The 25763-nt window shown below is 39.9% G+C and overlaps 1 protein-coding gene across 1 annotated transcript in view; it reads left to right on the top strand.

Annotated features, from left to right (window-relative positions):
• Positions 1 to 10520: 10520 nt before the first annotated feature.
• The window catches only part of LOC108230258 (voltage-dependent T-type calcium channel subunit alpha-1H), a 54031-nt gene continuing 38788 nt past the window's right edge, over positions 10521 to 25763 (top strand). The window contains exons 1-8 of the mRNA XM_017406328.3: positions 10521 to 10607; positions 10781 to 10914; positions 11307 to 11404; positions 13088 to 13247; positions 16235 to 16544; positions 16629 to 16721; positions 17155 to 17737; positions 21929 to 22290. Coding sequence (XP_017261817.2) covers positions 10569 to 10607; positions 10781 to 10914; positions 11307 to 11404; positions 13088 to 13247; positions 16235 to 16544; positions 16629 to 16721; positions 17155 to 17737; positions 21929 to 22290 — 1779 coding nt within the window. The 5' untranslated portion in view covers positions 10521 to 10568. The remainder of the gene's footprint in view (positions 10608 to 10780; positions 10915 to 11306; positions 11405 to 13087; positions 13248 to 16234; positions 16545 to 16628; positions 16722 to 17154; positions 17738 to 21928; positions 22291 to 25763) is intronic.

Here is a 25763-nt window from a genome sequence, read left to right as displayed (position 1 = left end):
CTTGTAAGATACTCTTTATAGACCTTTATAAATGATATCAAGTGGCTTTACTGATGATTCATGAATTATTCACTACTTCATTACGAATCATTTTTATAAGAGGTTAATTTGGGATTTGCTCCGTGTGTGTGTGTGTGTCTGTGTGTGTGATGCTCAAGGGTTTCAGGGTTAATGGTTGCACAAGTCTGTTCAAATTAGCAAGACTGACATGTAAAAATCTTTCTCCCTACTTAGGCATCTAATTGATTATCATTTTCAGAAAAAAAATCTAAATTTGCTACTTTTGAAGCCTTACTTTATCAAAAAAGAAAGAATGCATAAAAAAAGAAACCCCAAATACCCTTTAAGTGGCAGTACTTAAATGCAGGAGCTCAGGAGGGTTAGGGTTAGTCTTTAACAACTTAAGCAAAGGAGTAGAAAGTTTCAAAGGCGAAACAAACCAGTCAGAGAAGCTGGACTCAATGACAAGGCTAAGAACAAAGAAACCCTTGGGAGCAAACAAGATAGACCTTAACCAGACAAGAGACTTAGGATATGTTAAGATAAAAGTGTAGGTTTTGATCAGCTTAACCTCTTTGCACAGCTACAGATTATCTGCTTCACTACGCTCACTTTACTGGGATAATTGCCTAGTATTGATTTGATGTGGTTTCACTTTTGCAAAGTTTCCATATTTGACTTGGTACATAGATTAACTTGGACTGAAAGCTACAGGGAACATTTATGTTTTCTTTTATTTTATTTCACGAGGTCCAAACAACATAGCTGAACCCAAAATGGACAACAAGCTCAGGTGTGTATCTTGTCCAAGTTTAGGAACAGAGGACACACATCGCTTCCTGTATGTCCTGTTTTTTAGTGTAAATATGTCGCAGTTACAATGTAAGAGAACCGCAGAGGCAGGTGAGTAAAGATAGAAACAACTTTTATTTGGAAACCCAAGGCGCTGCGCTGCTGATAAACAAAATTATGCAGGTTATGGAAAGTTATTTTAAAGAAATAGTAGTTCAGATTATTGAAGGGGTGGGGGTGGTGTCTGTGCAAAGGTAATGAGCTATTAATATCTTACCTGTTCTACCTCAGTTTGGAGAAGCAGTTTATTTCTGACCAAGCAGAGGAGCTAAAGCCTAGTCCAAGTGGAGCCAAGACCAAAGTGTATTGCTTTGTCTAAGCCTAAAACCTCACACTGAATCATGCAAATGCCATTTCCTAAGTGCTATCATATTATTTTTTAATATTACATGGTTATTTAAACTGAATTTTATAGGTATTTGAAGGCGCATGTGGCAGCATCACTTCCAGTGCAGCCTGGGGCTCTTCCAGTAGGCATATCATTATTTCTGCCAGAATAACCGTGTAATAAGAAACTGACAGCAGCGTAAAGGTTTATATGAGGCAGTTTGCATTAACTGCTCCAAACTTTTTGAGATTGCAGCTGTTTTGTTTTAAAATGGCAGCTGTAGACCTATTTCACGGCAGAGATTTTTGACGTGACGGAGTAAGGAAAGCTGAGGGGTAATAACTAAGGCTGCATTCCACTTCTGCAGCTGCGCCTGCTGGTTCTGTTGGAAACGTGCACGAGCAGAACGTCCTCTAAACTGAATGCAGCCCTCATTGATACACCTGCGCTACTCTGTCCAGTCAGGACGTCTGCTGTGAAATACGGCCGTCCACTTTGGCTCTTGGATTAGCCGCTAGCTTGTGAAGCCGGTCGAAATTCAATTCAGATTTTCCCATCTGAGTTTGTTCAAAAGAAGTACAACGACCGAAATATTACCTGCTCAAAAGCTTTCAACAGAACCCCACTTCAAAAGATCTGAACTATTGCTTTAAGCAAAGACTTGCGCTGAACAAAGCAAACCAAAACACACACACACACCGAGGAAAGCAGACCATGTGAGGAGCAGAGGTACTGATTAGTAACAGAGAGCAGGTGAGCTGGCGAACAAGAGGAACCGAAGTGACAACAAGTTTCACAAAGTAAAATAGGAAGTAAAGTTTACCAGAACGTTGAACAAAGTGTGAGTGAATTAAACAGAAACATAGAGAAATAAAAGTAGATGTACGTCCAAACACAGAACTAAAGGTTTGTGAGCAAAATGTCTCATAAATCACTGAAGAGTTTTGAATAAAAAAACTGAATATGCATCTACTGATTAGCTCTAGGAGTCAACCCAATTCAAGACTTAATGTGAGACCACGTTAGATGTTGCACATAATGTTATTTTCAAGCTTCAACAAAATGAGCCACAACTCAATTTCTCAACATAATATGATGTCAGTCTAAAACTCTGGTATGAAAGGAATGCTAGGCCTTTAATTACAAACGTATTTATAAGTTTTTAAATAACTATTTTCCCCTTAAATAAACCATCTGTGCATCTTTTAACCCCTTTTTTTGGTGTTTCTCTTAGTTTGTTTTTGTCATACATACATTCATATTAATGTTTCATTGCTGGATGTTTATTTGGAACATGACTAAATTTTAAATTAATTAAGGAAGAAAATGATCCCCCTGAAAATGGGAATTAATTTTCTGAGCTTTTTCTTTACATAGTAGTCTCCCTCTGAACGGTGTTCTTCTTGATTAATGTACAGTTTGCACACATTCAGGCAGAAACGGTCTACTTGAGCAGAATTTATTGTACTCTGCCATACATAAAACTGAGGCTACAAGGAGACGCTTTAATCGTTTTTTGCTTCAGCAGAGTAAGATATCGTTCACTAAATTAAACTTGGTGTTTCTTAACAGAAGATATTTTCCACCTGAGACTGTTTTACTGCTTTTCACTCATCTACACTGCGATACAAGAGGCATAAAGAGACAAAATACATTTGTTTCATGATTGAGAGTCTTGATTCCACCCAGGTAAAACACACATAGTTGGCATAAATATTTAAAAAGCAGAATTGTGAGTATTTTGTGCCATACGGTCTCATATTCCTGATTGGATTTAGGTTAAAACACATTTAATTATTGAATATTAGAAGCTGCCTTTTTGTAATCAAGAGCAAGTAATTATGTTCGGTCTCAGTTTTGACTTGTGAAGACTTTGTGATTTGAAATCAGAGTCTGCGGTTTTAAATTGAGCTTCGTCAACTTGTGAAACAGAAATTTGGGTTTGCGCCTGTGGAGGAAAGATTAATTGTCAAAAGAGAAGTGAAATGGAGAATAAGAAGAATAAACATCTGATCACTGGGCTACAAAGCAGAAATTTGAATGCTAAAGTCAGAGCTCAATATTCTCCTTCTGTGTATGTTTGACTCTGAAGTTAGAAGTGCAGATTTTGTTCCTGTGTTGTTCATCTCAGACTGGTTAGACAGTGGCTTTTTAAACAAACAGGAACAATTTTGTTGCTTTTAGAGCTGCCTTCAGACAAGGATTCATAATAGATTTGGTTTCTGAACTTCTGGATCAGTGAGAGGATGAGGCACTGCTCACATCTAAAGGCTTCTGGAAAAGCTGCCAATCAGAAAAGAAAAGAGGGATTTTATGTGGAGTTTGACACAGAAGTAAGAAAGGACATCATTCAGACAGAGAAGGAACGAGGGGCCAGCATAAAGGGGCCACATTTAAATAAATCACAGATAACTAATCTTACAGAGTCCTGAAATGGAACAATGAGTACTCTGGAATACGATTCAGACGGTATAATAATCTTGATGGTTTCATAGTAATAACATAAAAGTTTAAAACAGAAATGTAGAAATGTATCACATCATCTGACTGCTTTTCTTTACAAACAGAAATCTAGCTGCTACTCTGACTGCTGTTGTTTAAATAGCACGTTGCTGTAATAATGATTTAAAATTTGGGCCTGTTTTTGATATTTTGAAGCTCAAGGTTAAAATCTTAATTTAGCTACAAGTGTTGAGATTGAATTTAAACTCAGAGTAAGCTAAAACCCCTGGGAGCCAGCAGCCTGTCTGATACAGATACTGTGATTTATTTTTAAACAGATGTACACAAAAGTGAGAGACTCAACAAAAATTTGGATGTAATGTAGCTATAGTTTGAAAATAAACATGCTTATTGTGCAGAATATTAGTTTTTCTTCGGTACTATCTCATTGGGCTGGCAATGAATCATAAACAGTCTCGTGAGGGAGTCTCCAAAATGTCTGGAGATGTTTGCGGGGTTCTTCATTCCGTCGCAGTTTCAGGGCCGTGCTCTGGAATTGCGAACACGTTTAAAGAATTTGTAAGACGAGTTCTATTTGAAAATAGTCACAGAGTCGTTGTGGTTGTCTGGAACCTGCATCAAAGCCTTCTCAATTTAGTTTCTGTAACTCAAGAGCACCAGAGTTGTATTTTTTTCGTCAGTAATGCGAACTCCCAGCAAATTTTGGCCCAAATTTTGTCAAGGGTTTGTGCAAACGTGTCATTCATTGTAAATTTGGATATTTTCTAGTAATTTGGTGTCTTATACTGGTCCCCGACAGTTGCACCCCACTGAGTTACTACCTTTGAGGGCTTGACAAGCTGTTCACTTGTTAATTAGTCAGTTTGTAGCATATAGTTTACTTTACCCGGCAGACACGGTAACTGTTGTAGGTTGCTGCAAATGTTGGTTTCAAAACAAACTAAAAGGAGTGTTGGTGTTTTCGTTTTCACCACTGGAAATGTTGAGGCAACATCTGGGCTGACTGACAGCTCATTGTGTTTTTGACATCTCACTAAAAAAAATTTAAACTGCCCAAATGATAAACAGAAAAAGATCCTTTTATTTTTTTTTTTTTTTGACACCATGACTATTTAAAACCGTGGTATTCTTTGAAATCAGAAAAACTGTCCCATGCCAAGAAATACGAGCATTTCACATTTAAAGGTACTCATTGCAAAGTCATGAAGACCGGACAAAAAAATAACAAACAATAATTGAGTAATAAATGTATTCTTCATGTTTTTGGTGTCCTTAAATTAAAAGTTTGTAAGCAAAATTTGTGACCGGATGCCAACAACTACATAGGTTTGTTTGCCTACAAAAACAGCTAATGTGACAGAAAATGGATCAAATGTTAAACTTTTTGGTCTGGCAGAAGTTTTGCTGTTTGAATGCTGAGCTCTGTCTTTATGGTGCGCCCCCTCCCTGTTCAATCCCTGAAATTTATGCTTGGCAGTTGTTTTACTCGGTCTTTCTCTTTTCTTTCTCGTTTAACATCAGATTCACGCTTATATGTCCACCTAAATGTCTTTTCTGAGATTATTCGCTTGTCTGATTCTACCATATTTGTTCAGCTACACAGACTACAGCCAGCCTAATGTAGGTAGATCACGTGACTCAAGCTTCCACGTGGTTTTCGACAGATTCAGCTGAGTGCTGGAAAACTTCTGGAGTAATTGCTTTCAAACTGCCCCATTTGATGTAGTCCTGGATAATCTGTTTTATGTTGAATTTCATACTTTGCATTGAGTACCTTTTTAAGGGTTTCAAGCTGATACAGAAAAAGGTCTCAGTTGAAACTTTAAATCTCCTGCAAACTGTACTTCCCGAGACAGGACCAACATTAAAAGTCCTGCAACCTTACCCTGCATCCGGACGGCCTTTCTGTCCCTGTGAGCGATCCTTTTAAGCAAATGAAAGTTTCACATGAAAATGTTCCCACATGCTGGCCTTAGCATGCGTGTCCCGGCCAAGGGTAGAGGATGACGCCAGAAAGATCAGGCTGATGTGATCGGATTTGATTTATAATGTCTGCCTGACCTTTATTACCTGCGTTGGCACTCAAGGAGACACAGTTCAGGAGAGGGGGAGCATGGGAGAGGAGAGTCGGGAGGGGGCTCTCGCGGAGGGGAGGGCAGGATGAATTGTGAAGATGAGAGCAATTAGGAGGGAAGGCGATGCGTGGCGGCCACACAGCATTTGCCTTTGTTTACAATTAAAAGCTTTAATCTGAAGGGTCTTAGCTTCTCTCATTCTTCTTCCCAGATGTGCTTTAAAACTTCTGAACCTTAAGCTATTTCGTGCTCATCACATCTACCTCCTTTTTTTTGTTTTGCCAAAGCTACATCCCTGTCACTCACTCTGTCTGCCTCCTTGCCTCTTCCTTCTCGCGGGCGATGTTAATTATTAAGTGTTGTTGTGTTTTATCTGTTGTCTGAGAATCAGGTTTTCTAATAGCGATTAGAACTCTACCCAAGGGCGATCATACATGAAGATGGCAGAAAGAGATGTGAGGATGATGCCGAGCAAAAGGCTTCCCAAAGAGAGAGGGGTGGAGGGGGGGAGTGTGTGTGTGTGTGTGTGTGTGCGTGCGCATGACAGTGGATAGGAAGAGAGATATGCAAGAAGTCATACGGAATGAAGATGGGAAATTATGCAGCGCTATATAAAGGAAGAGGAAGAGACAGAGAGCAGGAGGAGCAAAGCACAGAGAATAAAAATAATTGGGCCAAAGAAAAGAAAAATGATAGTTAAGAGAGTGCAAGAGGAGATAAAGTAAAAGTAATTGAGAGAGTGAAACGGAGGAAAGGGCTTTTGTGTTTTTATCTCTGATGTCGAATGATGTGCCAACTGTGGAAAAAAACCTCCATTCTTATCCGTCACTCACACCTTGACCCTGCTTGATCACCCCCTTAACTATCTGTAGCGGCGAGCGTGTGGTTTGTGGACACGGAGAATATCCGAAGCCGCTGAACAGATGCAACAGTATTAAAACGGCTCCCATCAGCTGTGAGGAAATGAGAGCGGCGCTGGTGCAGCACTACATGGCCTCTCTATTGTCTCTCTGTGCCCGTGTGTTTAGTTTGCGCGTGCATTAATTGTGTTGTGTTCCAGTCCAGACAGGATGCGAGCGGATCGTGAAACTCAGAAGTCAGTTCCCACGGTGAGATGGGGGTTCCCATGGCAACCGCAGCACAGGGAGGACACTGGATTACCCTCGCTCTTTTCACTCTTCCTCTCGTTTCTCTCTCTGTCTCAAGGGTGATAAAGGATTGTGCTCTCATTAATTTTTCCGCCCTCTCGAGAGCAAAGTGTCCGGGAAGGGGACTTGGTGTGTGTGCGGCCTTGTGTCTGTGTGTGTGTTCTCACACATGCCTGTGTGTGTGTGTCTATGTGTCCATGTGCATGCTCCAGGCTTTGTTATGTATGCGTCCTTGCCTCTTGAATACATTCCTGTAATCCATTCAGTTGCCGCTCAGATGTGTGTGTTGCATGTGCTCGTGTTTGCTCAAATTCATTTAACTTTCAGATGATTTTCCTTTTTAAACCTCACTACGTTTCACTTCATGCTCTGTCCTCCAGTTCGACAGGCAGCAAGTAACGCAGATGCTCAAACGCACTCAAGTTTACACTAAAACTGACTTCAAAGTCTAACACCCCTTCTGTCGCAGCCGTATAGCTTCTTTAGTTGACATTGTAAACATTTTATTGTGCTTGTGAAATAAACTGAACTCGATTCAGCTTATTATCACAAAAAAAGATTCCTTCAAGTCTGTTCTTGTATTGTAAATTTGATTTTATAGTTCAGATCTTTTGAAGTGGGGCTCTTTGAAAAGATTATGAATAAGTGATATCCTACCTGTTAGCTACCTGATAGCTCTTTGAACAACCTCGATTTTGAGAAAAGGAGTTTCATCTTGATCGGGCTGATTGATTGATGAGCTAAGTCTGAGTGGGGCTGAGACCATCTTAAAACAACTCCAGTCTCAAAAAAATCATAATGGTTCATGTGAACACCATTTATAAACCCTTTTTTTGTTGCTATCAATATTACATCATACAGATATTAACATTGAACTCTACAGTTATTTACAAACTCAGATAATAGCAGCAGCAGACAGCTGTAGCACTTCTGATGCTCTTCCTGCAGGAACATGAATTCTGCCCAAATAACTGTGTAATGCAAAGGTGACAGTAGTGAATTAGAATCAGGTTCTTTACAAAGTTTTCACTTCAAAGACTTTGTCCTGGAGACTTGGTAAGAATGGTTCAGAACATAATAAACAGAATAACAGATAGTGTTACACACAACTGTCACTAATTAAAATATGCAACTGTGCAAACAAGTGTTTAAAATATGCCTGAGTATAAAGGTTATAAAAAATGTAGCAAAATTATAAGAAAAAATTAGTCTGAATATGCTTGTTTTGGGAGTTGGTATGTTGAGAACGGAGGATATGTTATTAAATTTTGTGATGTGAGATACTGGCTCTGATGAACCATAGCCTCCGGAGGGGTCAACAGCAATCCTCCCGGCTCGTCTCAAGGTCCCAGAGAGAAGGCAGCTTGCAGCCAATCACCTTCCCAGCAGCACCGATGACCCACTGCAGTCGCCCTTTGTCTTTGGCAGCAACATATCAGACCACTGATGGAAGTGGTGAGGATGGATTCAGCGATGGAGGAATAGAAAGGCATCATCATTGACTTTGGTAAGTTGAGCTCCTACACCTGCCTCAGGATGGACGTCCTCTGATGGATAATTTCTTTTTGATAAGGGAGTTAATGTTCAGCTCCTACTTCAGGTCCTGTGAAACGATGGTTCTGAGGATTCCACGGTCTGAAGTGGGGAGTTATTATCCTGGATAACAATGCAAGTGTTTATGAAATGTTGTTAATCTGAACCACTGAGAAATTTGTGATTTCGGAGTTGTTTTAAGATGGCAGCAATCCACTTTGGTCCAGGCCCCACTCAGACTAGCTGCTAACTCATTAATTTAGTTAGAGCTAATCTATATTTCTCCAAACTGAGGTTGTCCAAAGAGCTATCTACAACAGGTCAAATTATATTTGTTACTAACCTTTCCCCAGAACCCCAAGTTAAATAATCTGAACTACCCTTTTAAACTTGGAGTCAAAGAGCTCTTGAAAATGTAATCCACACACATATTTTGCACGCTCCAACACAGTCCTTTCACACTGACATCTCAGTTTCCTTAGGGTTTCCTCTGGGTTACTGCAGTCATTACCACTGGCTGTGGTTCTAAAAGGTGACAGACAGAGAGAAAAACCGGAGAAAGATAATAAATGCAGATAATTCCTCACAGGGCAGGAGAGGTCACTGAATGGTTTGATGAATATGAAAATGATGTGAATTTTATGCTGTGGCCTTCACAGCCACTTGGGGCCAGATGTACAAACTTTACTCATGCACAAAATCCTTCTGCACACTTTTGACCTGAAAGAAGATGCTTTTTATTAGAATATGTGGTGAGGATGTACCTTGCAGAACGTTCACAAACGCAAATTTGTTTTGCTTTGTTAACGGCGGTGTAGAAATTAAACATAAAGCAGAACTGATGGTAACTTACAATTCTCACATTTCTCTTATTGATCACTCAGAGTATGGTAGGACTAGAACTAGTCTCGGCACTGTGTGATGAAACCGTTAAAGGGATAGTCTGGTCATTTTTAAAAGGAAGTTCTGTCTCATAGTTATCAGTAGTTATTACTTTATCAGCTATGGCATCAGTCATAAAGCACAGAGTATGGCAAGGAGGGCAGATGTCTTTGTCTAGGCTAGGCTAATGGCTAGCCTGTTTTTTAAATTGTTCTTCAGGCTTCTAAAACAACTCTTTCTCAAAAGCTTTTGCATGGCATCATTTGTTTCGCCTGTTGTGGTTTTCTCAACGTGTTTTCTAAGCAAATGCATACGTGTTGCGCATCGTTAGACCGTGTAAACATTGGTGTCCTGACGCTGCTAATTGGATCAGTCCACCGGGAGCTGAGTAAAACTTTTGGACAGACTAGTTGCTCTGATCAGGCGGACTGATGCGATCCCAACCTCAGCACCGTCAACATGTAACGGTCTATGCTCAGCACACATATTCGTGTAGCAAAATGGATGTTGTTTGGTTGAGAAGACGGCAACAAACTAAACTAACGGTGTCAAGCAAAAGTGTAAAGGTTTAATATTATCTAATGTTATCAGCAAAGTTATGGAAATCACTGTGATGCCCACGTTGTTCTATTACGTTTTTGAGAAAATGTTGTTTTATAAGCCTGAAAAATGAGTTCTTGTTTAGTTAACTATTAGCATAGACTTGAGGAAGACTTTTGCTCCATACTTTGCTCAACAACTGATGTCACGTGTGATAATTTACTAACTATTGATAACTACTAGACCAGGGGTGTCTAATCCTGGTCCTGGAGGGCCACTATCCTGCATGTTTTAGGTGTTTTTCTGCTTTGGCACACCAGATTTAAATGAATGAGTGAATAACAGGCTTCTGCTGAAGGGCAGGGAAACAACTAAAACATCAGGATAGTGCTCCTTCAGGACCAGGATTGGACACCACTGTATTAGACAGAGCCTCACTTTAGAAATGATCATAGACGTGACCAGACTGTTCTTTTAATGCTTTTTTTGTTACTTTTTGTTTCCCATGTCTTGTTTTATTGAACAAATTATAATTTCATTGTCAGCTCTATAGATACAAAATGATATCTTGAAAGTTTGGATTTCAGTTCGCTGCTGACCAACATCTTATATACAGGATGTTCACATTCAACTTTGTCATTCTGATCGATGTTCCAACTCTGCCACAGTGTTTTCTCTTAACCTTGTGTCACTTGGTTTGAACGTGTGAGCATTTTGGCCATCCTGCTGAACTGTGTGACTCTGGGGATGTTCCAGCCCTGTGGCCACACCCCCTACTTTTTGCAGGTAAAACACACACAAATAATCACACACTTACACATACACAGTCCCTGAAGTTTGAAACTTTTTATATACAGTTGTGTAACTTATTTCTCAAAGCCCTGAGAAGTTTTTGTTTTGATTTTCACCAGTCCCCTCTGTGTGTGTGTGTGTGTGTGTCTTCGTCTGTTTGTGCACAGGCTCTGGATGATGGCATCTTTGTGTTTTTTGCTGGAGAAATGCTGGTGAAGATGGTGGCCCTTGGGGTCATAGGTCAGAAAGGTTACCTTGGTGACACATGGAACAGATTGGACTTCTTCATTGTTATTGTGGGGTGAGTGCCTTACAGACGCACATCCACATGCACATATACCCCTCTGACATTAAATACGAGCCAAAAGTGTGTACTTGTGTGTTTTGTGTAAACCTTAGACACTTGTTTAATGCCAATTAAATGTCAAGCGTGTGTTTGCGCGTGCAGAGATGTACAGAGGGAGGTCTGTGGGTGTGTGTGTGTGTGTGTGTGGGAGCTCTGATAGCTTTATAGAATGACAATCGCATCACTCAGTCCAGAGAGACACAGACCTCAGTGATTTGTACTTAAAAAGCTGTTTATTCCAGAGAATGCAGTCCCTGTAGACTCTTAGAATTTGCCAAGGTCAGGGCAATCAGGATGCCAAAACCTCTGTGGTGTCTCTCTCTCTCTCTCTCTCTGCCTCCCTGCAGCATGCTGGAGTACTCTCTGGACGGACACAACGTCAGCCTATCAGCTATTCGGACCGTCCGAGTTCTCCGCCCACTACGAGCCATCAACAGAGTTCCCAGTGAGTTTCCCTCCTCTTTTTTCTTTTTTCTCCCCAAACATGCAGCTCATTCAGGTATGATTTAGACAATTGATTTATTGGCATTTATTGTGTTTTCATTGAAAATGAAACCATTACTCTAAAGCTGACATTAAGTTCTGACCTTATCTTCTCATTTTCAAAGGTTGATTCAGGATTTTTGAGTTTTTCCTCTTTTCTTTTAGTGTGTGATAAAGGTTTTTGGGCATGTAAAAAATCTCCTAAGGTTCTACACCCCCAAAAATCCCCATTTGTTTCTGATGATGCAGCTTTTGAAATGCCTGAAGCTCTGTGTTTATATCCAAGGCTTTTTTTTCTTTTTCTCTATTTCGCCAACACACCATCTCACACACACATTTGCACAATATCTGCCCAGAGGCTACTTTGGTATTCCTCAACATAACGAGTGAGCAGAAGTCTTCCACTTTGTCATGTTGACCAATCAGAGCTCTTAAATTGAGATTTAAAACAAAAGAGCTAGAATGGAGGGAAAAAAACTATTTATCTAAAGGAATAGTCTGGTAATTTTGATGCAAATTTCTGTTAAATAGTTATCAATAGTTAGTATAAGTGGGGACATTAGTCATAGAATATGACTGTAACTAAACTCGACACTAAGATGACTGCAGTTTTACAATTATAATTCAACAAACTATGATTACATTACATTGCTGTCCCAACAGCTAGCCACACAAAATATCTATAAATAAACTATTAAAGCAATCATACACAATATGAGCATTATCCACCAGTAAAGTACATGGCACATCCACAATTTTTAGAAGCAAAAGCAAAAAAAAAACAACCTGATTGTGTGTTTGACTTGCTATAGACCGAGCTGAAGGCAGAATGCCCAGAAGCAAACAGGAAGAGAAGATGGCTGCGGTACAAACCTGGCAGAGACATCAGCAGAAACAGTCTGCTGATGTCTTTGGGTTTTAGAAAGCCATTTACTGAACAAAACATTAAATATGATGACCGAGCAGGACCTGCCTAAGTTTATAATAACTTGTCAACTTTCAGCCCTCGCTAATTGGGCTCTGTGCAGAAATAACTGCACAATCTGCACGGCTCATCCGACGTGAACGTGTCCTCAGCTGAAAGTCAGCAACCTCTCCTCTCACAGCCACGACAGTGAAAAATGCGTAAAATGTCCAATGTCCTTGTGCTCTCTGACCAAACTGTAAACTCCACTTGATTTCTTTAACTGGAAACAGAAGCTGCACATCTGCTAACAACTGCTGCTCTCCTTTTGATGGATGCATATGTACATAAATCAGAGCGCACTGAGCAAAGTTATGGAAATCACCGTGATGCCTGCATTGTTCTCTACAGCTCAGCACACAGGCTCTGCAGACAACTTTATATTTTACTTTACTGCACTTTGTGACCTTGGCAGAACCTGGACTGAGTTCCTATAAAATCTGAAGGTGTGTTTGAAGTAGCCACAGGGCTGAAAGTAGGAAGGAGGAGAATGTTGGGGTGTGTGTGCTGTTTGGAAAAGTAGATAAGAGGGCAAATATTAGCATTTAAACTCCACTTATTTCACAGTTTGACTATTTGCTCCATTTTAGTTTTGTGCAAAGTACACAAAGCCTTCTTACTTTTCTGGTTAACTTTAATTTTCTGTCAAAATTTCCTGTTGATTGTCTTGGTGTTTGGTAGGTATGCGTATCCTGGTGACCCTCCTGCTGGACACACTTCCTATGTTAGGCAACGTGCTGGCACTCTGCTTTTTTGTCTTCTTCATCTTCGGCATTGTTGGCGTTCAGCTGTGGGCGGGGCTCCTGAGGAACCGCTGTTTCATGGGAGAGGATGTCAGAATGTAAGTCACCGTGGTAACACACAACAAGGACTCTTCTGAGGAGATAATCACTGGGAGAGAAACAAACAAAAAAAAAAACTTTAAAAAGGGTGTAGCACAATCCATCTTCACATGTAAAATCAAAAACTTTATTATCACCTGCTGCTTTAAAAGGTGGGTGATCATGTCTTTGTTTGTGTCGGTGTCTGTAAAATATCTCATGAACCATTGGATGGATTTTAATGAGACTTGCAGAATGTCATCATTAGATGTACATCTGCAACTGATTCAAAACCGAAGATGGCCATCACAGCTAATTGACCTTAGCAAACACAAAAGTGGCTGTAAGTCAGTCAGTTTTACAGATACTGAGCTTAAATTTGATGTTCAAGTAGCTGAGAGCCAACACATACTCTGATGTCAGATTATATGAGATCTTTGTTTAAAACCTGGAATGCAGTTATTGACTACGTTTGACTCTATATGATACTTTTATACATATCTCTTTAGCTGTATGCGAATGTGTAAAACTATGGCAGCAGTGGATATTGTTACACAGACTACATTATCCACAGTGATGATTACCATTTTATACAGAAAACCCAGAGTTGGAGGTTTTGGTTGGATGGGAGGTAAACATAAATGGACCAGACGGCTTCTCAACCTTTCCCCTCTCATATAAACTACCAAAGGTTGCCCTCTGAGTGTGTTGACCCTCAGTTTCCAGAATATGCCAATATTTTGTCAATATTCACTTGTTTTTTTTCTACTTCTTTTGAATACTCCCTTTGAATACAACCTTTTGAATAATTAATTAAACAAGGGAAGACTATTTTTACCGGACATATGTTCCAAAAAAGCAGATGATTCCTCATTATCCTGAAATTTGTGCAAAAAACTTTGACTACGTTCTTCCTCCCAGCTATTATTGCAAAGCAGGGATTTATATCACAGATAGTCTGTTTGTGCTCCTTTGTGGACCCTGAAAGCACCGGAGAGGAGAAATCAAGCTTTTTTTTGTGTTGAATTCATTTTGCACTTGAAGTTGGCCCTTTCTGTAGAGGATCACAGTTCCAGTGTGACTCCTTCATGTCACGCTCAATCACCGTCTGACTGTTGGTGTAACACTATTACTCTTACTCCTGTTCTCGCTCACATGTTCACAGACGTGGTCACAAAGCATCAGGTAACAACGTTTTCACTTCCTGACCTCACCTCTTCTCATCTGACTCATCTATATCATCACTGACAGTCCTGTGGGATGTTGCTGCTGCACCTGGAGAACGAATCTGCTGCTGCCGCTGCTGAGTCACAAACAAGCAAAAGATCAAAATAAAAGACTTTTATTAAAACTAAAATGTCATGAAACGACAAAGGAGCCTGGAAGTCTGCAAAGGAAATATGAGAAGTGAATGGTTCTTTGTCTTATGATGTGAAAACAAAAGAAAGGGTTATTGGTTAGCTGATTGTTCTGAATAACTGCAAAATAGAAGGAAGGGCCTCCCAATTTTACATTTACATACCTTCCTAACTATTTAAATTGTAATAAACTATATTAAGGACTTTTTGACAATATGCATGGCAGCATGTCTCAGGCATGCTTATTGATGAAAGGCTTATGTTGTGATAAAAGGCTGACACTGCTTCAGAAAATTGCTGTTCCCAAATTTCTCTCCGTTTTGAAGGATAAAACCCCACCTTTTACAACGTTGTGTTGACACCTCCATGTGTACTGGACAGGTAAAAAGGCAGAGATGTCTTACAATATTTTTTCTACACGCCCAGCAGCAGCAGCAGCAGCAGCACTGACCGAAAATGATTAAAAAAACAATCTTTTAAAGGCAGAAACTTTTAAATTCTACACATTCTTTCTTTTGTTTAGCCAGTATGTGGTCTCTACAATACCCTTAAATGTTTTACTTTAAGCCAGGTTTTGCTGCCAGTATTGCAATTTGATTTTTTTCCCCCTTTGTGTAAATAACAAAAAGACTTTCCCTAAAAAGAACAAAGGCAGCTGTGTTCCTCTGTGACCCCTCTCTGCACTAGAAATAATTGATTACTTATCTCAGGACTGCACCCTCCCTTTCTTTTAATTTTTCCTTCTTCACCCATATTTCCCCACAATTCTTTTCCTCATCTCTTCTTTCTGCATCCTTGTCTATTTCATATTTCTCCTCGTAAAAAGACCTTTTGTGGAGACCGGAGGCTGATGAAATGATTTATCGCTCGGAAAATACTTCTTGAATTTTTCCAGTCACTTCCTTTTTCTAAAATTTGTTTTTCACTCCAACAGAAACATTTGAACTGATCCTACAAATATGTGTTAGCTGTGTATCTGAGCACTGAGTCAACATGCATGTGTGCATCTGTTAGCAAAATATCTTATGAACCAGTGGACTAGTTTGAACGAAACTCTCAGTAAGAAATCAATGGATGTTCATTAACAGCTCATTAACTTTTGTAGCCAAAATTTAAGATGCCCATCACAGCTAATCAGCCTTATCAAACACAGAAATAGCTACAACTCAGGCCATTTTACAGATTTGGAGCTAATGTGGCAGTAGCCGAGTCAGCCCCAATCAGTCCTCTGAGTGCTAACAGGTCGCACCAGATCTCACAGTACTGCACGAGATCAACTTAACAATATCTTTAGGATTTAACAAAGATGATCTTAGTTTAAAACTTTGCCATGTAAACCAGTGAATTCCTTCAAGGAACGTCAGTTCTGTCAATTCATTTGTGCAATTGTACAAATGTAACTATTAAAATAAAAAAATTATAAGTAAATGGAGACATGATGGCTGGGGGTACTAACAGAACAAATACTCCTTAGTCTCTAAAAATCCTTTAATCCAAAGGTTAAGTGCTAGTTACTATTTACTGTTACTTTTAGGACTTTTAATGGAATAAAGACAAGATTTTTCTGCACCTATTATTTTGTTTTGAAATACATGCGTGTAAACTATATTTTTAAAACCAGTTCATTTATTTGTTTGCTTCCTATTTAGGAGATACAACATCACCTTCCTGAATGGATATTATCGGCCTGATGGCACAGACGACCATCCCTTCATTTGCTCGACAGAGAGAGACAACGGGATGCTTCGCTGCTCTGATGTGCCGCGCCGCCGTGTGGGCGGGGCTTACTGTTTCCTGGGTGCCGAGGACGCTCAGTCTGAGACACGAGTAACAGTAGACAAGCCGTCCTGTGTGAACTGGTATCAGTACTATAACGAGTGTCGGGCCGGGGAAATAAACCCCCACAAAGGAGCCATTAACTTTGACAACATTGGATATGCATGGATTGCCATTTTTCAGGTAAATCTGAATGAAAAGTTATGATGACATATAAACTACATGCTGCTACAGTTACATTTGGTTTCTTTGCTTGTTTTCGTTCAGGTAATTACCCTGGAGGGTTGGGTGGACATAATGTACTATGTGATGGATGCACACTCCTTCTACAACTTCATCTACTTCATTTTTCTCATCATAGTAAGTACGCACACAAATACAATTAATGGATAGTCTGGTGATTTTTGAAGTGACGTTCTGTCAAATAGTAATCAATGTTCAGCACCTTATGAGTGATGAGAACTGAGAACAGGGTAGAAGTCTTTTTCAAGTTTTCTCAACCAGACAACGTTTATGTTACTACACAAATGTCCTTACCCTGAGGCTGTCCAGATGTGTGACATTTTTGAGAAAGAGCTGTTTTATAAGCCTGAAAAACAATATTAAAGGGGCCTCAGTTTGGTTAGCCATTAGCCTAGCCTGGAGGAAGACTTCTGCCCTTTTCCTCCACGCTCCATGTGACTTATGTCATGGCAGTTAAGGCACTAATTATCGAGAACTATTAGACAGAACATCACTTCTAAACCTTACCTGTTAAACTTGTTTAACAGCTGGTTTTTGCAATGTTTGCCAGGTGGGCTCTTTCTTCATGATCAACCTGTGCCTGGTCGTCATAGCAACCCAGTTTTCTGAAACAAAGCAGAGGGAACACGCCTTAATGAAGTCGGAGCAGCGCGCCCGGCAGCTCCACCAATCGGCTTCCACGCTGGCCAGCGACAGCCAACCCGGCAGCTGCTACGAGGAGATCATCCGCTACCTGGCCCACCTGGGTCGAAAGGCGTGGCGGCGGCTCTCCCGCTGCTGCGCTCTGACGCGCGCCCGTTTTCACTGCACGTGCACGTGCCGGAAAGGCCAATCAGGCGTCGACGGCGGATCAGCCAGAGGGGGCGGAGTTGGAGAGATGAATGGACTCGCCAACCGGCACTCAGGCCACGCTCCCAATGACTTATCGCACCTTCATCAGCTTTATCATCTTCATCATCAGCATCATAAGCAGACTCATCAGCCCGAGCTCGCTGTCAGTAATGGAGGGAGCAGTTTTAATTATCCTTTCATATTGCCACTCTTAAGTCACCTGGATGATAAGGGCCGGGACCAGAAGAGGATGGTTGCTACGGAGACCATCAACAGAGCGCCGCAGCTGGCGCTTGAGCATGGTGAGGGGTGTGTGTGTGTGAATGCTCTCAGGATTAGGGCACTGGACCTGGAGTTGTTCAGGTGTGGAGGTGTCCAACTGTAGCTGGTTGTAAACGTAGACACCTGCTTTCTAACACAGTTTGTTTTAATTCTCTTGCAAACATAGTTTTTACAAGGCCCTGTTTCTGTTTGTCTAATTGATCTGAGTAAGCTTGACTAATTTATTACCTGCTGAGAGCATATTCTTTCCACTTGTGAACCATACTAACATGAGATATTCACTGATTATGTTGTGTTAAATTCACCTCTGAAACCTGTACTCAGATCTGGGAATGATGCCAGGCCCAACTTAACTCTGCTGCAGTTGCAAGTCAGAAACCCAGTGGGGTTTGCTTTTTGTTGTGCACATTGGTCAAGGTAACTACTATTAGGAGTACAAGCTGACAACAGGGCATTTTTCACCATTTTAAGCATTCAAACAGTGGAGCAACATGTTTGCTCATGATTTAGGACCGTGTAAATGGACATAAGTGCAGATAAACAGTTTATTACCGCAGCTGTTACCAGTTTATGTACACAAGGCAGCCATGCTGGATTTTAAAGTCAGGGCTGATGTTGGGATTTTGACTCTAGGTTACATTTCATGATTATGTCATGGTTTATAAAACAGAGTCCAAATAAATCACTATAAAGTGTTTAAAACTGCAGTTGTTTTAAAATGGCAGCAACCCACTTTGGCCCACTGAGATGAGCCGTTAGCTCGTCAATCTGGTTACAATTAAACTCCATTTCTCCAAACTGAGCATGTTCAAAGAGCCATCTATGGCAGGTAAGATACTAACTGTTCATAGCCTTTCCACAGAGCCTAATCTTCAAAAGATCTAAAGTGTCGCTTTAGTCTTGATGCAGCAGTTTTTCTTTTATAAAAATGGTGTCGCTGAAAATGTTAACCTGAGATACAAGATTATGTTTTTGCTGCATAAGCCAATCAGAGACTCATTCTTGGAGGAGGATGCGCTTTCTAGGCAGGAGCTAAAACGAACCATCTGTGTGTCTTTCACCGTCTCGTCATGAGCAAATTTAAACCAGTCAGATCAGTGAACCAGCACCAGATACACCTGTACTTTACTGAAACTCCAGCTCAGGCTTGTCAGGGCAAGAGTGACAACGGCCTTTCTAAAGAAAACAAACATTTAGTGTCATTCTGTTTTACTTTAAAGAGTAGTTTTAATATAAGTAAAATATACACTTTAATGTCAAGATCTTTAGGAGCTTTCCTTGCTGACTGACACCTACCTGTGCAGTTTCCTGTCTACCGGTCTGTTTTGTCCACTGTGAGTTAGACATGAACTGGTTGCCTTGAGGCCTGGCGAGATGAATTCTCTCATGGTCGTGATCTCATGATTACTGCAAAGATCCAGCTGTGTTGTAAGATATTAAAAAAGAGCCCGAGTATCCTCGGGGCTACAGATTTTGTAATGCATTGACAAGGCAAGCAGAATGCATTAACCCACAAGTGTATTAATATATTCACGTAATTAGTTTGAAGGCAGCACAGATGAGTTTCGCTTGTAGAAGATCAAACTGCAGGGGAAGTAATCCCTGTGCATGGCTAAACTACAAAAGTGGAGATAAAAAACTTGTAATGTATGGAACAAATATTAGGTAAACAACACCTTGTAAACCTTTTTAACAACACCGCCTTAGTAAAATCCTGATTTTCTGCAATTCTAATGAAGAGATGGGTTGAAAAGTAATTATAAAAATAACTTGCAACAAGATGTTGAAGATTTTCTGACAAGTTTTTTTAGGTTAAATCTGATTAAAGAAACTTTTTTGTTTGTGAAGCTGCATGTGAGGAGTCACCACAGAGCTACAGACTAATTAAAAACATCCCAAAGGTAGCTTGTTTTTCCAGAGATCCTGACAGGTTACTCTGTACAAAATAAAATCACCTTCCTGTTAAGAGTTGACAAAATTATTTAAAAAGAGGTGCTTCAGGAAATAGCTTTTGTGTAAAACTGGGGTGCAGATGGGAGGAACATGAAAATGAGTGTTCAGAATCAAAGCAGCATTAAAAACTCCAACTTTGACAATCTTGACATCATCGAGGGCTTTTATTCAGGCTTTACAAAGCTACTCAATGTTTCAGAGCACTTTATTTAAGTGTTTTTTTCAGTCCAAGTAGTGCTTCCTGCTGCGACTGCACACATTAATATAAGATTGGTTAAGTAACGGAGAAAATACACGTTAAATTTTAATACTGCTCAGTAATAAATCATGAGTGTCGTTTGGGGCACTTCTCACATACATAAAAAAAGAAAAAACAACTCAGTGTGTCCAAAAGTGTCACGGCCACAGCTGCAGGGAAGTGTGTTTCTGTAGCTGTTATAAAGGTGGTCGTTTTCAGCAAGTTTTCCTGCTCAAAGACTCTTCACAGCTCGCAGAACCACCCGATTGGATTTACTATATCTGTCTCCGGCAAAACATGACTTTGTTGTAATTGTGATGACAAACTCCTCATGCTAGATTAGTGTTTGCTGTTATGTCATCAGAGCATTCCTCCCGAGTGGTTCGCTAATGAATTCTGCTGAAATCTTAGTCCTCCCAGAAGCACACAGACTTACACACACACACACATGCACGTCCCTGGTATAATAAAATAGCTGTGCACAACAACACCCGAAATCCACTGTGGCTTTCATGTTATTGAGTTTTTCTCTCAGAAATGAGAAGGAGGTCCTCTTTTTTTGTTTGTTTGTTTGTTTTGACTGAACAGAGAGAGTTAATGTTTAAATGACAGCAGCATTCTTTGGAGGAATGCTTTTTGTCATGTCAAGTTTTTTTTCTCTAAGATCTTGAGCGATTTGTTAGTGTTCGAAGTATGTGTTGGGTGTGACTCTCAGCTACTACCACTCCAAATGTTAGCTCAACACGTGAACGGCTGGCAGAGTGACATCCATTTTTGTGTTTGCTTAGGTCTATTAGCTGTGGCAACTATCTTGACTCCAAAAGGAAATAAGTTGCAGATGCACATTATTTTCTGAGTATTTCACTAAAATCTGTCCAGTGGTTTATAAAATACTTTGCTAACAAACAGCGTTGCAACATTTTAAGCAAAGATGTCAGGCAACATGTAGAGCACAGGTGTCAAACTCTGCTCTCCTGCATGTTTTAGACATGTTCTTGCTTTAAAACACCTGGTTTAAATGGATGACTTGTGGACATGCTTCTGGAGAACGTCATGATTTGGTGAGGAGGTAATTAAACCATTTGAATCAGGTGCGTTGGAGCAGAAAAACCTAAAACTTCCAGGAACAGTGGCCCTTGAGTCCGGGAGTTTGACACCCCTGCTGCGCTGTGAGTGACACTCGGCTCCCACACCAAACTTTGACTCAATATCTGTAAAAATGAGTTAGAGACATTTTTGTTTAAGCTAGTGCCCATAAGCTGTGGCAGCCATCTTGAATTGAAATAAATGAATCAGTTGTAGATGTAAATCCAATGATTGCTTTCTGGGAGTTTCAGTAGAAGTAGAGATATTTTGCTGACACGGCAGACAAACAAACATTATTGCCTCTTCATCTTCAGCATCAGTCGATAAACATACAGGAGTATCATCTTTTAAGGTTCGATAGTTTTATGACTTTTTCTTTTATGAAACCGACTTTAAACGTGTTAGTGGCCTTGTGAGTAAAATTATTTTGTAAGTCGACAGAGCTACAAAACATGATGAGCTGTATATGCACATCCAACAAAGGAAGCAGTCGCAGCAGACTCCTTTTCCTTTTCATTTAAAGCTCCTCAGATTTGGAACAGTTTGCCGACAGCAATAAAACTGATAGCAGGGAATGAAAAAGTCGTTAGTTTTTAACTCTCAGGTGCAACAAAGAAAGATCTGCGAACACTGATTTACATCAGCTTTTACAGCTGTAACTAACAACCGTTTTTTCCTCACATATTCTTGTTTTTCTCCTGTCCTTATTTGTATTCATGATGTGTGTGTGTGTGAAATGTTTTATTGTATTGTTTACTTTAGCCACATAGCTGTTCAGTTTTTAGAGATTGTTTTCTTTAAAGCATAACTAATTACATTTTTTGACACATGATCCCTGGTCTACTAAAATAAAATAAAGGTTTGTCCACGTGGGAGCCATTTAGAATCTGTTTTTAAACCACGTGGATGTTTGATTTATGTCTCCTCCACGCAGGTGGATCTGCTGGGCATCCCTCATTACCTTTGCCGGGCGAAGGCCCTGGAGATTCCTCAGCGTGCCCGTACTGTGTCTACTACAACCAGCTGAGTAGCAGTGAAAATGCGGATGAAGACCAGCAACATGGGCCCTGCAACTCCTGCAACAGCCCGTGCCACAGTGACGACCCGTGCCACTGTAACAACCCCTGTGGTGGTGATACACAGGTACCTGAGTTGAAAAAAAGACTGTGGGAGTACTGGTGGGTGAAACTCCGAAGCAAGCTGGAACTTATCGTCGGCAGCAGATATTTCAGCAGAGGAATCATGATTGCCATCCTTATAAACACCCTGTCGATGGGCATCGAGTACCACCAGCAGGTAGGGGTTTATTCTTGCATATTTGGGTGTGGACCCAAGCTGCCAACTTTTAGACTGATTGTGACTGCAGCGTGATTGACGTTCTAATCACCGCGTGTGGGAGAGTCAACAAACTCTCCCTCCAATCAACACGTACAGCAGCAAGCATATGGGATCACGACGTGCGCGTGTGAGACCACGCGTGGGTGTGTGCAGGCATGTTTCAGGAGATGGGGAGTGGGGGGGAGGAGGGGACTCATAAGACCTCAAGTGTTAATTAAAGCGTGACCCTGGGACAGGAGAGAGATTGAGCAGAGAGGAAACGGAGCGGAGTCAGAGAAGCAGGCAGGAGCGGAGGGAGAAATGAGGTGGAGGAGGACAGATCTGACATCGTGATTGGCTGAAAGGCAGCGGCAGATTGAAGGGAAAAACGAGGGAAAGATTTCATTTGGCTCACTTCCTAAACCGTGTGACAGATCAGGATGGCCGTAACATAGTCAACCACTAATAATTAAGGATAACAGCTGCTAAAATTTATACCGTTTTTATGTGAACAGATTCTCCAAAGAGTCCAAACTCAGCCACGAGGGTTTCTAAATAGATACAAACTCTAATATTTTTTACATTTTTTCCCACACATACAGGATCCTAAAGTTTCATTGAGAGGTGATCTCTAGAAAGTAGCTCTGATGTCACCGAGCATGCTCAGAAAGGCACGTGATTATATCATTTAGCAGCAATAACAACTTGGTTCTGATCCAAATGGTTACTTGTGGGAAAAAATAACCACTTTTTTCCTTATTGTTGGCCTCTCAGAAACCTGAGTGCTGCGTGTAGATAGTACATACAGTATCAGTTTTGACTATTTTCAAAAGTTGTATAAAAGTAGTTGACTTTAGTGAATGTCACAAAATACTAAATTGATCCTTAAAATGTCAATTCACCAAATAATAAAACGTAAAACTGTTGCGTAATTGAATTTATAACCTTTTTCCTGAATTGATATCTTCATTATCAGTGGTGGCCAAAATGATAGGAGGGAAAAAAACTTCTTTTTCCCCCCCAAAAAAAGCTTTTGTAACAGAAATCCTGTAGATTTTGGTGTGTATTTAGGATCAGAAACTGTTCATATAAGAGTCATGTGAATGTGTAGCGGACTGTTGCAAACTTTAATCAAAATTTTGCACGAAAGCAGTTCTTAAAAACATTCATAAAAGAGAAGAAAAACAATGTTTCACGCTTTTAAGTAGCTTTTAAGTAAGCTACAGGAGGAAGAGAGCAGGTAAAATTTGATATATATTTATATAATTGAAATTTTTCAAAAAATCAGTCAAAATAATAAAAATAATAAATATGATCTCAGTTTTATTTTTACCAGGAGTCGTTACTATCAACCTGCTGAAATTTCAGATCACCGTTCTGTGCAAAACTTCCCAACTTTAAGATGTTTTGGGATTTCCCTTAAATGTTTTGCACATTTCAGATCCTCCAAAACATTTCAGCTGGATTAAAACCTTCACAATAATTAAGTTCAAAATCATTCCTTTTTGTTAGTGTCCTGAAGATCACTGAGCTTCTTTAAAATAATTGCACAACAAGCACTTTTTCATGACTAATTTGCTGTTTCTGCAGGAGCTTGCAGTTCCATAACGTAATACTACCACCACCGTGCTTCGCAGCTGTGTGAAATGATGTAAACATGCATCTGGTCTGCATCAGATACTCAAGCTGTTGCTGTAACTTTGTGTCAGTGTTCTTGTCAAACGTATGTTCTTCCTCTTTGACAGTAATTACTGAACTTTAAAGCTAAAAATTGCACAACATTCTCTTAGAGACTGCCATGATGTTTTGTTGTCCTCAAAGAGCTTTTCTTGCATCAAATGCTTTTTACTTGTTTTGAATTTTCATTGGTATGCAAACCTTGAAAAATCTGCAGTGCTTTGAAATCTACAGCACTTATTTTTCTCTCTGTGTAAAGATTTTACTTTATTTTTTCCAATTAGATCTTTTGCCAAACACAGAGGTGTCTGTGCTGCTTCTCCCCTGAGGGGTCTTTATCGTTTGACTTGATGGCGTCTCACATTTCAGTTGCAAAAACAACATCAGTCAGACGATCAAATGCTTGTTGTCTTGATGTTTTTTCTGTAAAAACTGTCAAATTTATGCATGTTTTAGTCACAAGACTGCAACTTTAGGACCTCAAACAAAGAAAAAAGTTCAAAAAACTGTCCTATCTTGTCTTAAACTAATAAATAAGTCAAGCTGAATTTGATTTTTTTCCTAAATTCTACATTTTAGAGTCATAAAATAAAAAACTAAGAACTTAAACCTCATTTACAATACTTCAAGTATTTTTAAAGACAAAGATTTTTTTTGCTGCGTCCACATGCAAACTGTTTTTATTGAGAAAAATGAACAATTTTTTAAACTGTTTACAAAGTGAAGGTCCTTAAAAACTCGTATGACAACTTGTTTATTCGCCATGCATGGTGGAGACAGAAATAGTGTCGTTTCAAGCCTGTCGTGCAAATTTGATTGTTGTAACTTGTCGTGCGCCGTCCGAGTAGAACTTGTAAGCAGGTTTGAAATTGAACAAAAGCCAAGAAGGAACAATTATTGTCAATATTTCATGAACTTCAAAAACTGCTGAGATAAAATGAAACTTTTTGGTTATGTTTCTGTGTGAAGAACATACTTCCATTTAATGACTTTTCTTATTGTGCCATCCCATCTGCATATTGGTATTTTTCCAGTATTGTTTAAAAGGAGAACTGCAGGGATTTCTGCATATCGAATAAACCACAGCTCTGCTCTCTTGATGAGCTGAATGCCAGTATAATCTCAGCTTTAACAGGAGACACAAAGCTTTACAGAAATGATGACCCAGCATCTGTACATGCCCACTATCACTGTTCTCTAGAAGCTCAAGCAACACTGAAGTTGTTTTTGACATCTCTTTCAAGCCTAATCCTGCTGCCAGTACACTTTATTTGTGTACTGTTATGGTTCATAACTAAGAGACGACTGTAAACTATCCCAGAAAAATGTGAAGGTTCTTACCATTAAGTGTCACGGCATGGGTATTTCAGCATCTCTGTTAGACTGTGTGGACAGATAAATTATTATAAACAGAGAAAAAATACATTATTTTTAAATATCTGGAGTGGTGTAGATGGGGCATTAAGGCAATAGTTCAGATCTTTTGAAGTGGGGTTATGAAAGGTTATGAACAATCAGTATCTTACCTGCTGTAGACAGCTCTTTGAATGGTCTCAGTTTGGAGAAACAGAAATTATTTCTGACAAGCTTAAAAAGTGCATTGCTCTCATCTTAAAACAACTCTAATCTATGCTGGTGTAGATTCTCAGTCATCCAGGCCATGGTAAATTAAAAAAAAAGTTAAAAAACAAAAACAACTGGACTTCTATTCTGTAGCTGAAGACGTTTCGCTTCTCATCCGAGGAGCTTTCTCAATTCAGAAATAGAGAGTGTGG

The sequence above is a fragment of the Kryptolebias marmoratus genome, linkage group LG3 (assembly GCF_001649575.2).
Source record: "Kryptolebias marmoratus isolate JLee-2015 linkage group LG3, ASM164957v2, whole genome shotgun sequence".
NCBI classification, from domain to species: Eukaryota; Metazoa; Chordata; class Actinopteri; order Cyprinodontiformes; family Rivulidae; genus Kryptolebias; species Kryptolebias marmoratus.
This window is presented reverse-complemented; position numbering and strand designations above follow the sequence as displayed.